Here is a 13,009-nt window from a genome sequence, read left to right as displayed (position 1 = left end):
CTTACCTAGACAACTCAGAAAAAAATATTATAATATTTATTTTTTTATTACACAAATTTATATAGTTTCCCAGCTTACTCACATGGAAGATAATATAAGCACAGGAAGATTTGGTTTAAAAAAATTAGTTAAAGGCTATTTTTGGCTACTTTCCCTCTTCCACTATAGGAGGAAAAAATTAATACTCAAGAAATCTCTCGTCTTCAACCTGGGAACATTGTTTTTACATCATTTTACATTGTTACTAGCAATGTAGTACTTTCTCTGAAGAATGTTTCTGGTCATTTTAAAGGAAAGTATCTGATAATTTAATGAATGGCTCACTCACAGTTGACACAATTCTTGGTTATTTTGTACTCTGAGACCCATTTCTAAGTTTTAAAAAAGCAAATGTGAAATGATCAACTTTATATACAATATTCCAAATGACTGGCAAAAATGGCAGAAAGACTTATCTAAATTTGATAAATTTGGCAGGGGAAAAACATAAATCAAGTGTAAGATATTACAAGATAACAATAGCACATTGACTTACATACTGCTTCACAGAGCTTTACAGCCCTCTCTAAGCAATTTACAGTGTAGGCCTATTGTCCCCAACAATCTGTAACCTCATTTTATCAACCTTGGAAGGATGGAAGGCTGAGTCAACCTTGAACCGGTCAGGATCAAACTCCTGCCCTGAGGGCAGAGTCAGCTTGCAATACTGCATTCTAATCACTGCGCTACTATGGCTCTTATTTCAAGCTAAAGAAAGAGAAAGTTTGGGTTTATGTAGTTTGAGTTTATTCTTTGCACCTTGTTGTTTGGATGGAAGAGTGGGCAAAGCTGAAAAAAAATACTGGAGTTCAGAGGAAATGATTTGAAATTTAAGGGCAATATTTAGTTCTTTTATGACAAGGCTATAATATAGATTTTAAAAATCATTTTATCAGACATGTCATATCAAGAACATTGAATAGATATAAACCCAGATTGTGTTCAAAAATAACTTATTGCTTGCATCAAAAGAAACATATTATAGAAGAGAAATTACAAGTGGTTAACTTATGGTGACATATAAGAATTCTCAGGGAAAATCCAAAATTAAATCAAGAGAAGATTTGATACTAGAAGGACAAAACGTGTCAATGGTTTTCTTATGTACAATTATAGAAAGACTTGAAATAGAAGGACTTTTGTTTTTGAACATTGTAACACTGAATTGAAAGAGGTTTAGGTACAAATGATGAAAATGTTGTGGCTAAAATATATACCTTTTACTGAAATTTGAAATAGAAGCAAAAGAATGTGTGATAAAATGGGCTAAAATTTTTGGTTATAACATACAAATAGAACAATGATGTTGTTGAATATAAAGTTGAAAGGGTTGAAATTTATATTGTGTAATAATCTTTAAAAGATTTTTTTTTTACAAAATTATGTATCATTGGTACATGCCACCATATAAATTGTCAAAAATGTATCAAATTAAATTCTGAATGTGAATGAGAGATGACTTTTTATCATGTTAGTAGACATGTAAAAAAGCTTTAAAAAATGGATCTAAGATACATGCAACTTTAATGTAAATGATTTTTACAATGAACCCATTGGGACTTTGGGGATTAACAAACAAACTTTTCTATGCACAACAGTGGAAAAATTTGATATCAACAGTGGAAGAATGGTGAAAATGATGGAGCTTGCAGATATAGCTAAATTGATAGTCTTGGTTAGAAAAAAGACATTAATTAAGTTTAATGCCGATAGGAAACCCCTTTTGGACTTTTGCTCAAAACAGAAAAAAAATAAAATTATGATATATGGGTTTGGAGGATAGAAAAAACAGTACATGATAAAAAAAATGAAAATTATTTTGTACCCACAGAATAAAAGTTTAAATACATTTGTATCTATAATTGCCATAAAAGAAAATTGGAAATTTATATTTATTTATTTTCCACACTTTAGGTTTTTCTTTCTTTCTTTCTTTCTTTCTTTCTTTCTTTCTTTCATCTTAAATATTAGTTTCTGTTAATTTTTATTTTTCTTGTTTGAAAATCTCATAAAGTTATTATAAAAAAATCCAGATTTAATCACGAAAGACCTCAAAGCACTACTCTCAGGAATTAAAGTTATCTCTTTTCAAATATAAATATGCAGTTCCACTTTCCATATTAAAGTAAAGAATTACATATTGCTAATTGCGCAAAGCGCTAATGGGTCAACCTTTGGGTCTATATGAACTCAGGCTCTTAAAAGAACTTTTAAAAACTAGATTCAGAGGACAATTATATGAAAAAATAATGTACTGAAACACTGGCCATGTTAAGGACTTATAAGGGCCATTTCTGTGGATTGGGTACTTAAAATAGAAACCTTGGAACTTTTTTTTTTTTTTGTCAATGTTAATTATGGCCAGGCTTTTAGCACTTACAGAGTAGGAAATTAAAGCCACTAAACATAAAGGAGTAGAAGTGCATTAAAAAGCCAGTTTAAAATGACAAGTGATTGAGGCCAAGAAGGATGATAGAGTCTTTTTGTTCTTCTTAATTATACCTTGTCTTGTTGCATTCAGCCCATGCTATGTTGGGTGGAGGGCTTTTTTTATGTCAGCTAGAACAAAAAGACTGTGTCAGCATGATGGAAGACGTATGGTTTTATTTAGTTCCACAGACTACTGTTTCTACCTATGAATGACAGCAGGGAAGAATTATGGAACATAACTAAAGCACAGTGAAAAATGGATCTTCTTCAGTACTATTGTGCTGCTGGATTCTGTTCAGAGATGGAGCTGGGTCCAATCAGTGATGGAAGGGAGAAGAGATAAAGAAAAGCTACTTGAATTACCTGGCAGGTGAAACTAGATATAAAATCAGATTTTCAAAACAGCTTCACAGAATTTCCTTCTAGATAAAAATGAGGAAATACATGGCAGAGAGAAATTCACTCAAAGAATCTGGGTTTCTTTATCTCTGCACATACTATACAAGAATATAGCCTCCAGAAGTTATGGTGTTCACTTGCTAAAACAATAGTTGCGTTAGAAAAACTTATATAGATTATTATTTATTATTATTATTATCTCTTTTATTCATTAAACATGAAACTCAGTCAACTGAACATTGTAACAGGTAACAGTTGTGTTATTCTGTTTTTTTCCCATATCCAATTGAGAACATTTTAATTAAATCTCTGTGAACTTCAGAGGGAAAATAATATCATGCTGATTAATATATACCTATCTTTTTATATTTAATATCCTCCAAACAGAACAGATTTCTTAACTAACACTTGCGAAAGCTATCCCAAGTAATTTCAACTTTTTTTTTTTCCACGACCAAGGTTGAGAATGGGTTCATTTTTTGTGACATTAGCCTTGCCTACTTTTTAAATATAATTTTGATTAAGAATTTTGATTGCAAAAGTAAAAATCAATATACACACAAACAATATATTTGCTTCCAAAGTTGACTATAAATGTATGTGCTTTGGATTTTGGGTTGTTACACTATATAACAACCTTTGCTGTTGAATAGCAGGATTTATAATACATATATAATTTGATGTAAAAGTTAAATATTGGTATTTTACAATGTTCTCATAAAAGAGAGGGGGCATATATATTAAATAAAGCTAAATAATGTGAATCTAAATTAAGTCAGATAACATGTTCAGTGTGAAAATAGCTATACAAATGCCATGCATTTTATTCCTCGTTTAAGATCTAAGACAATTTGAAAGATACTTTGAGAAACAAAATAATGATTATTAAAAGTGAAAATAGATTTATGGTGATAAGAAGACCAACACAACAAGTGCTGTACGTGCAGTGCTGGTTCTAGAGACAAATATTTCAAATATGTTTGCATTTACTATATTAGACAGGGATTTTATATTAGCTGCCCTTTACTTTAGAACAATAAATGTTCTACCGTTTCAGTTTTCTATCATCACACTTGAACTGCAGTTCTACTTTAATACAACTGCTCTTGTGGTTGCAACGTGATCAAACTTGAGAAAAAAAAACAGACAAATATATGTACAAAAATATGAATGTGTGTTCTGATATGACTGTGACATCAAGAAGTAACTGGTTGGTTTTGTGTAGGATGAACATCCTAGAACAGTACTTTTCAAACTTCGCAATTTTGAGGTGTGCAGAATCAGCTCCCAGAATTTCCATACTGGCTGGAGAAATCTGGGAGTTGAAATCCACTCATCTTAAAGTTGCCAAGTTTGAAAAACACCATTCTAGAATATACAATGTTTATAGGCAGCTTCACCAAGAATCACTCCTGTGAAACTTTCATGCATTCCAGAAATGTTAATGGAGGAATTCCCCCAATCCTCACTGTACATTAGTTTTTCACAATCTGTACATTCGTTTTTCACAACTGGTATCCTTCACCATAAGAAAGTGATAATTTGAAAGGCAATTTGGATCTGGTGGTCAGATCTTCTGTGAATGGTCCCACTGAATTGGAAAATAGAATCAGGGCAAATTGAAGTATTTTTCACAGCTATTTTCAGTGATTCCTTATATAAATGAGCAAGGATTTTGAAATTCCCTGCCCAGAAATGGGGCTAATCATTACCGAGTTTTGTTTCCCTTATAGTACCCTCTCCTAATTTTTCTTCAAATTTTCAAGAAGCTGTGGTATCTTAGGCCTCTTTTTTTTATTAAATGATCCACTTTCAGGTTTTATCATCTTCACCTAGTTGCCAGATGACTTCTTCTCAAATCTTAACATTCCCCCAAAGAATATCTCATTGTAGTGGAAATTGGAATACAATCCATTTTCATAGTAGAATCTGATGAGCAATTTGTAGCACTTTTTCATGATATGGTTATTGAGAACCACACTGAAGTAATTTAATCTATGTTCTTTGGCTCTCTTTTCTTGGATGCATTTACCAGGCACCAACGTTCAGGCACCAAATTTTATCAGCCAAAATAGTCTAGAGGAAGCAAAAAATAACACCTATACAGAGGTTCTTCATAATAGCAATATAAAATAAAAAAATAAGTATTCAATATTTCATTTCATTCAGGATCCTAGATTTTTAAAAAACCTAGCAACAATTCATTTCAAATTTGTATGCCAACTTTTAAAAATGGGTACCTTTCACATCAGCTGGAATTCAGTGGATTGCAAATTGAACAGATCTGGAGGATACCAAGTCTGATTTAAACATGAGTCATTGTGAAAAAGATAACTAGAGATCTGACCATGATAGTAAAATTTAAGTCATTTTATAAAAAATGTACTGAGCCCTAATACTAGTAATATTGAATTGCATCATTACCTAAAGCATAGTTGAGTATCCAAAATGAATTAATTAAAGTCTCAAGCAGATTATTAAAAGAAGAGGGATACCAGCCCTCTTTTAGGCTCCGTGGTAACAGAAATATCAGTCCAAAAAATTAAAATGACTGGCATGAAAATGAGGAATTCACTCCAATCAAGTTTCATTTCACACAATTTTGGCAGCCCTGGATTACAAAAACCCTGGGGATACCCATTTGGCTACAACCAATGTTAGATCTTTCATGAGGAGCTTGTAATATTGAACAATAGTTTTGGCCTGTCTACTTGATTAGTTAATCAATGAAGCTAATTTATTTAGTTATTAGACTCTATATACCGCTCGCTATCAAAAACTCAATGTGGGCCTTGCAGCTGGATTCTACTATCAGATCGTTGTTACTGCATTGATAGTTTTGAATCTACTACTGCTAGTTTTGAATCAAATTATGATTTTTATATATGAAATTAACCAGTGAAGTTAAATATGTTTATATAAAAATAAGAGTTTTTTAGCATCGTAAAGACTATGTATTAGGTATGTGTTCATGGAATAAAGTCTACTTCATCAAATGCATCATGCATCAATATAAAGACAGTGATAAAATAGATGTCATAGGTAATAGAATTTCTTTTAGATTTATGCCATGTTGCATTGTATCATGTCTTCTGTCAATAGCTATTTCCTTATTTCCTGTTCATAAAGAATATAGGTATGTGAAGGATTGCTTATTGCTAATTGCCTAAGAACATAAGAAAAAGGAAGATAAATATAATTTTGATTTGATTAAGCAAAATGACTACAGAGGTTGAATTTGAAAGGTCCTTGAGTTCCCAAAGCAGAGAGAAGGAGCATGAAGAAATGAAAATAAAGAAAATGAAAGAAAAAAGAAAAGCATGTAGAATCTGTCTTGTATGGAAAGTCCAAAATTTAGGCATTGTTAAGACAGAAAGAGAAAGTATGTAATTTATTTCTCTAATTGATATTATATAGACAAGGGCCTGCTATGTAATTCTTAATTCAAGGACCAGTTAATATAACAAATAGATTGTTGCAAGTATGTAAAAGATAGTATCCATATTAGATAATTTTGTTCTGAAAAAGATAAGAGGATAATAAAGTGGGAGTTTTTGTAGAAATACAACTAGGCATAAGACAAAGACACTTCTAATTTTTTTTATATATGATGTCTACCAGAAAAAGAATAACACCAGGTAGGCATTCTACACTATCCAGTTGATAGTCGTTCTTTCATTAACCTCCATGCTGTGGTCTCCAGATGGAAAAGCAGCAGCTCTTCCAGCTTGTATCAATACCATCTGTATGGCCTACAAAATTATTTCCTATTGATGCTGAACATTACAACAAAGTGTTCACCTGTGTTCACCTGTTTTTATTTCCCAGCTTAATTTTGGTTGCATTATTTAGAAAGCTAACCTTGGGGCAAGAACTTACTTTTTCCTGTTCTTTATAAACTCATCTGGGAATCTGAAGTCGAAGACAAGATAAGATGGTCTAAATAAATCAGTCAATAAATAATTCTTTTCTCACTAAAAGTTTCTTGACCTGCTTCTGTCATGATCAGAATGACAGAAGATTTATAGCTCCCGCTGCCTTAAAAAAGTTCAAAACATTCTTAAAGATCCATCTCATCCTGGGCACCCTTTTTTTGAACTATTACCATTTAGCAGACAATACAGAATAATAAAAACAAGGACAAATAGGCTGAAAAACAGCTTCTATCCCAGGGCAGTAGCTCTGTTGAATTCTACTGTATAGTGCAGTGTTGGTGTGGTGTCAGGGTTTTCAATTCAATGTGTGGAGTGTGAAGGATGTGTGTTTGTGTTTATTTTCATGATCATGATGTGCACTGAAGATGGTGTTTGAATTCATTGTACAAGATGCAATGACAATAAAGTAAACTAAACTAAACCTGCTTCTGTCATGATCAAGGTATGCCAGAAGTGATGGACTGTTACAATTAAGATGGGCCGGTAGAATCAGGACAACTACTGTCCCAACTTATACAGACCCTGGATGTAAAACATAACATTGCCCATGAAGCAGGATCTTTCACATCAGACTATCATAAAGTCAACAGTGATAGATCATGATCCCTGGGCTATTTCCAACAAAAAAGTAAAGGTCCTTATTTATCTATACTTATTTATTGATTAAACATTGATCTCACCTTTATTACTGATAAGTAACTCTAGGCAGTGAACATACATAATACTTCTTCCTCTCCTTATTTTCCCCACAGTAACAACTCTGAGATGGGTTATACTGACAGAGTATGACTGGCCTAAAGTCACCCAGCTGACTTTCAATCCAAAGGCAAAATCAGCAATCACAATTTCCTGGTTTCTGGGGGTGGGGGTATTGTTTGGGTGATCGGTTCCTCACAAGGCCTCAGCTCTGCCTTCCATCCCAGTACCAATGGAATTGTGGAGAGAGCCAATGTGATGGTTGAGCAGTATCTCCTTGTGTTACATCACCTATCAGCTTAACCATTACATCAAACTAGCTCTTTGCTACTAACAGATTCACATGGTACTAATACTATTGATAATTAGATGAACAATGGATAGAATTGAAATGTGATAGAACATTACATGCAGGGTAAACAATTATCTCCGGTAATTGTAATCTCCTTTCTCCAGCACAGAGGCAAGATGTGAGAAAGATAATACCAATAGAATATTGGTTGAATTGTGGGGTCCTTCTAGTTCTGATGATGTTACCTGGTAACATCAAATGAAATGTCTGCAAGAAAACAACCAACTCAGGAGAGCACCAAGGACCCCAAAGATGCAGAATGAAATATAAGGTTATCAGGAGTTTGGCAAAAAGTGTGCTAGTATCTGTCCAGGGTCCTGAACAAAACTCTCCAGTTCTTACTGTCTGAATAGAGCTCCAGCACTATGCTCAGGCTCATATTATAAACAGCTTGTCCTTTTAGGTTCCTTTAGTTTTACTCTTATTGGACCTGATCAGAATTCTTCATCCTTTTCTTCCCAAATTTCTGGCCCTTAACATCTCTTAAAATGGAGCTGTAATTTTAAATAGCAAAAAAAGAGAGTTTCTTTATTCAATTTGTATATTACAAAATGATCTAAAGCAGTTGAAGCCTAGTTGAGAACTAAAATTATACATTCAACTCAAACTGTTTGATAGAAGAAGAAACCATTAATCTATCATTCTGTGCTGAACACTGGGGCCAATTTCCATTCTTTTAAAAAATGTGAGCTAAACCTATACTGTGTAAAACATCTAATTTTGAATCCCTATTTCTATTTCCTGTCTGTTGCATGATAAAGCTTCCTGTTTCACAGGAAAAACAGAGTAAACTGGCTGTCATTGAACAATAGGTCTGCTGATTTCAATGAAAGATAAATCAAAGTCTTGAAATTAGGGTTGCACAGTAGAATAGAACAGTGGAATAAGCACAGAAATCGGTAGTCAGTGTTCATTTTGGATGAATATTACCTTGAAGTAAAGAAATGAATTAGGTTTGTTTAGCCCAGGGGTCTCCAACCTTGGCAACTTTAAGCCCAGAGGACTTCAACTCCCAGAATTCCCCAGCCAGCATTCTGGGGAGGTGAAAATTCTGGGAGTTGAAGTCCTCCAGGCTTAAAGTTGCCAAGGTTGGAGACCCCTGATTTAGCCTGTCTTCATTCAGTATATTGCACCATGACCAATTTCTGGGCACTAATTATTACATTTTGACATTTCAATGTATTACTTCTTTTGTTGGTTTACATTTCATGAAGTTCTTGAACATTTTCTATGTGGTAATAGCAAAACACCAAGTGTTGACTTTAAGAGCAACATTTCATTTGACATGGATTAGAAAAGTGACAGTGAATCCATATTATTCTTAATTTGTATTGCAGTTGCTGTTCAGAGTATTTTGTCACGTTATTGTGTGCTTTCCAAGAAAATGACTACTACTCATTTATGTATACCATAATGTGTTTATCTAGTACAGCTGATGACAACGCCTGACACGCTGAAATATGTGTTCTAGATTTCAAAACTGAAATTTTTCTTCATTCTCGTTCCCATCCTTAGAAGGCAGCTTCCCACACTCTGGCAATCCAAATACTCACCTGGAACATGACTGGCATCTGATGAAGCATTTTCATAGGAAGCAGGAAAAGGGAGGAAGAAAAGAAAGAGAGAAAGAGAAAACATATTAGAAACCCACATGCATCCACACCAGCAGCTTAGCTTCTTTGCATGGAAATGAATTACATGCAAAACCAGAAATTTGTTTTTTAAAAATAATCCATCCTCAGCCATCTGCCCATCATGCAAGGGAAAAGGGCTTGGATCCCTTCTCCCTGTGCATGTAGAAATTAATCAGATGTCATATCTGTCTGGAGAGAGAAAGAAATTCCAGAATCAGATAGATCCAACACAGAGACCTGCAAGAATATTGGTTAGAATATTCTGTGGTATTTATTTCACAAATAGATTTTAAAAAGGAGAAAAAGATTGTCCTCACAGCATAACAGTTCTATTTTCATAAATTCAACAACATATAAGTAATATTGGAGAAAAAGGCAAATTGTTTCCCCTTCTGAAAGCTTTATGTGAATTTATGACCAATTATTGGTTTTCCAGATCCTGAGGTCTAGCAAACAAAAGAAAACAAAACTAAAACGATTGTAGTTCTTTATGCCCAGGTTCCTGTGACCATCCTTCATTGTGGACATTGCAGAAATTTTACTGAAATTTTCTGAGTACTCCCTTTCCTGTTATTAAATGGAAAAACACATGTTTTGCATTAAGGACCACATCTTTCTATCATAGCATTTCATTTAATAGAAACAACAAGTAAGCAAACCAAGGTGAAGAAATTCCATTATTTCCTATTATCTGAATCCTAAATCAATTTTATTGCATGTGTACATCCTTTATTTTTACTCCCTGAATTGTCAAATAATTTCTGAAAAAGCAGAAACACAGTAATCTTACAAACTCAACCAACTACTCATTCATCTAATCTCTTTGATTACAATAGAGCATGCCATATTTTTTATTAAAAGTTAACACCATTAAAAAAAACCTAGCAGTTCCATAATATGAACACACTTTCTGTGAGTTATGAATACCATCCATAAACTTCACTGAATTACCCATAATGATCATACAAGACTGACAATAGTGAACTTTCAACAGAATTAGTTGATTCTTGGAGAGGTCCTCTCAACTATTTTATTTGAAAAGGGGCTTGGTAGATTAGTTTACTAGATCATCTTCTGGAGGATACTGTGAATGCTCTGTTCAGGAATCCAGTTTTAGACCTCATTGTCCAAGAAAATCAATAATCATTTTTCTTTTTCTTTTCTTCTTTTTTTTAAATGCAATTCCTGGAGGTAAGGAGATTTGATCTGGGTAATGCTAAGATATAAGATTTAATTCTTATCATGTTCTCAATCTGAATCCCCTCTCAAGTGTTTATTTGCTGCATAGGAAAGAACATACAAATGGCTATAAGGAGCTATTTCTGCTTAAATAATACACTTTCCTTTCTTTGTCACATTGTTTGTGGTTTCTATTTTAAACTTTTTTTCCTACTGCCCAGATGGCAAATTCAGATACATCTGCTTAGGTAGTAAAGAACGCAACAGCTTGCAGTTTTGTCTCTAATATTAGGTATGTTTGCAATGTTGCTTGTATAAAATATGTTACTATACTTTTACAGTACAGTACTGTACACTAATGGTGCAATTTTAGATGTGCTTACACAACTTTATACATGGTAGTCTTATTTCTAAAAAATGTACAAAAATAACAAAAACCAGAGCTGTTCATATTAAGGAGAGAAGTTTTGGTAAACAATATTAGATCTTCAGAAACTAATTCGTTAAGGGTGGCTGCTATACCATTTTTCAGTTAACCTGTATTGTTCTCTATATTTACTTGACTTTGAGTTTTAGAAAGCCACAGCTTTAAAACAAAAATGATCTTGAAGTTCAAGTACTTTTTGTATGGAATTTGCAACTCCCCAAACTCTTTTTTGTGATGTTCAAAGCCTCCATGTCACTAAATTTTAGCAACCCAATTGTCTGACACAACTGAGCAACTGAACACAGTTTAAGCAAAGGAAAAACTGATAAGACCCCTAAATATGGAAAATCCTGGCCATGTCCAAACATTTAACACAGCCCCATCTATAATATGTTATAAAATCACTCTCTCTTTGCTGCCCATTTTTCCTCCTTCATCCAAAATTAAATTTCTGGCTAGTAAAAAGCAGTGTATTAAATGAAATTTATTCAAGATGATTTCTGGAATTACATATGAGCTTTGTGTATTATTTAATTCAAAATAGTTGTGTCTAACAGAATCTACTGGTATAAGGAGATTAATGCAATTTTGAATCAGTTAAAAGACCACTATTTTAAAACCCTGACCGCCGCCCCCCCCAGCAGTCTTTTAACTAAAAATAGTAATAAAGCTAAATTCGAACAATGCAAGTAGTCTGTAAACAAATGATGTCTTTGAACCAATAATTTTATTATGGAGCAAGAATGTTAGAGAGAATAGTGTCACTAGCTGTGGACTTTTACTTTACAGTCAGTTAATTTTAAAAAGATTCTGTTTGCAACATGCAGTAGCTGTGGTAGAGGAAAAGTACTCTCCTCTTTCTAGAACCACTGCTAATCTGCCAACTAGATCTTTACAAAAAGAAAATGGGAGTGAGCTCAACCTCCCTTTATTTCTCCACTCCAAACCTTCTCCTGATAAGGCTGCTTTTCTTTGCAAGCTTGTGTCAAGAAGCTCTCTTAAGTATACTTAGCTCCTTAAAACCCAAAGGTATTTACGCACAAGCTAACTTTGACATCAGCCCACCCAATTTCTCTTCTGTGATGCAAAAACCAACACAAGTTAAAATGTATTCAAATGCAAGGGTTCACATGCATTTCTTCAAAGAAAAGGCTATCCTCTTTATCTAGCTTAGTGCTTTTTAAAAACAGCATAAGAAGTCTCTTGACAACAAAATGCCTAATTTTTTTTTGTCCTAGACACAAGAGCCCATTCACCAAGGCTTTGTGGAGTTCAGAGTTGCAAGCCAAGGTTGTTTGCTTTTGCTCTTTGAGGCTAATAGCAGAACTGAAATAAGGATCAGCAGGGTGACTGCCTTTGTCAGGTACAGTACAAGCCACTTGGGTAAAATTGAAAGGGAAACAGTGAAGTTCAGTGGAGATGAAAAGGAAGACATTTGTAGCTCAGATCGCTGTCACACCTGTGGTATGAAATGTCTGCAGCATTTAATTTTAAATATTTCAAGTGAATTTTGTCAATGATGAATAGTGATTCACTGTCATTCAGAAAGAAAGAAAGATGGAAGGCTTTTGTTCAGCAGGTACAAACAAACAGTTATGCAGGACAGGGCATAACCGCAGGACAAGCTATGTTGGGCATCAGTCCTCCTAGCACAAATGGGAATGTATAATTCTTCAATGTCTTTTCCTAAAGAATAGTATACATATTTGTATGCAGTATATTTAAGCCTCGTCCTCCATTATGCACACTGGTTAATGAAGCAGACAATCCCACAGTCCAGGTTTCTGAACAGATGTCAGATGGGAACAATCCCAGAATGAAAAGGAGCTACTGAATTAATACTGAAAGGCTTTTTCTCCAGTTACTGGGCCACTTGATCTCTTTAGCCTTGGTGGTGGTGGGATCAGATCACTCCCTT

The 13,009-nt window shown here is 33.9% G+C and overlaps 1 protein-coding gene across 19 annotated transcripts in view; it reads right to left on the bottom strand.

Moving 5' to 3' along the window:
* NRXN3 (neurexin 3) overlaps positions 1 to 13,009 on the bottom strand; it is a 1,274,597-nt gene that overhangs the window by 1,187,743 nt on the left and 73,845 nt on the right. For all 19 annotated transcript variants that reach the window (XR_015741112.1, XR_015741113.1, XM_087922067.1 and 16 more), the window contains exon 3: positions 9,405 to 9,422. Coding sequence is in view for 17 of the 19 variants with exons in the window: in XM_087922067.1 (XP_087778193.1) it covers positions 9,405 to 9,422 (18 nt within the window). In the remaining 2 variants the exon portion in view is untranslated. The remainder of the gene's footprint in view (positions 1 to 9,404; positions 9,423 to 13,009) is intronic.

Source organism: Pseudonaja textilis, chromosome 1 (genome assembly GCF_049901715.1).
Source record: "Pseudonaja textilis isolate UNSWEBS1 chromosome 1, rPseTex1.2, whole genome shotgun sequence".
NCBI lineage: Eukaryota > Metazoa > Chordata > Lepidosauria > Squamata > Elapidae > Pseudonaja > Pseudonaja textilis.
This window is presented reverse-complemented; position numbering and strand designations above follow the sequence as displayed.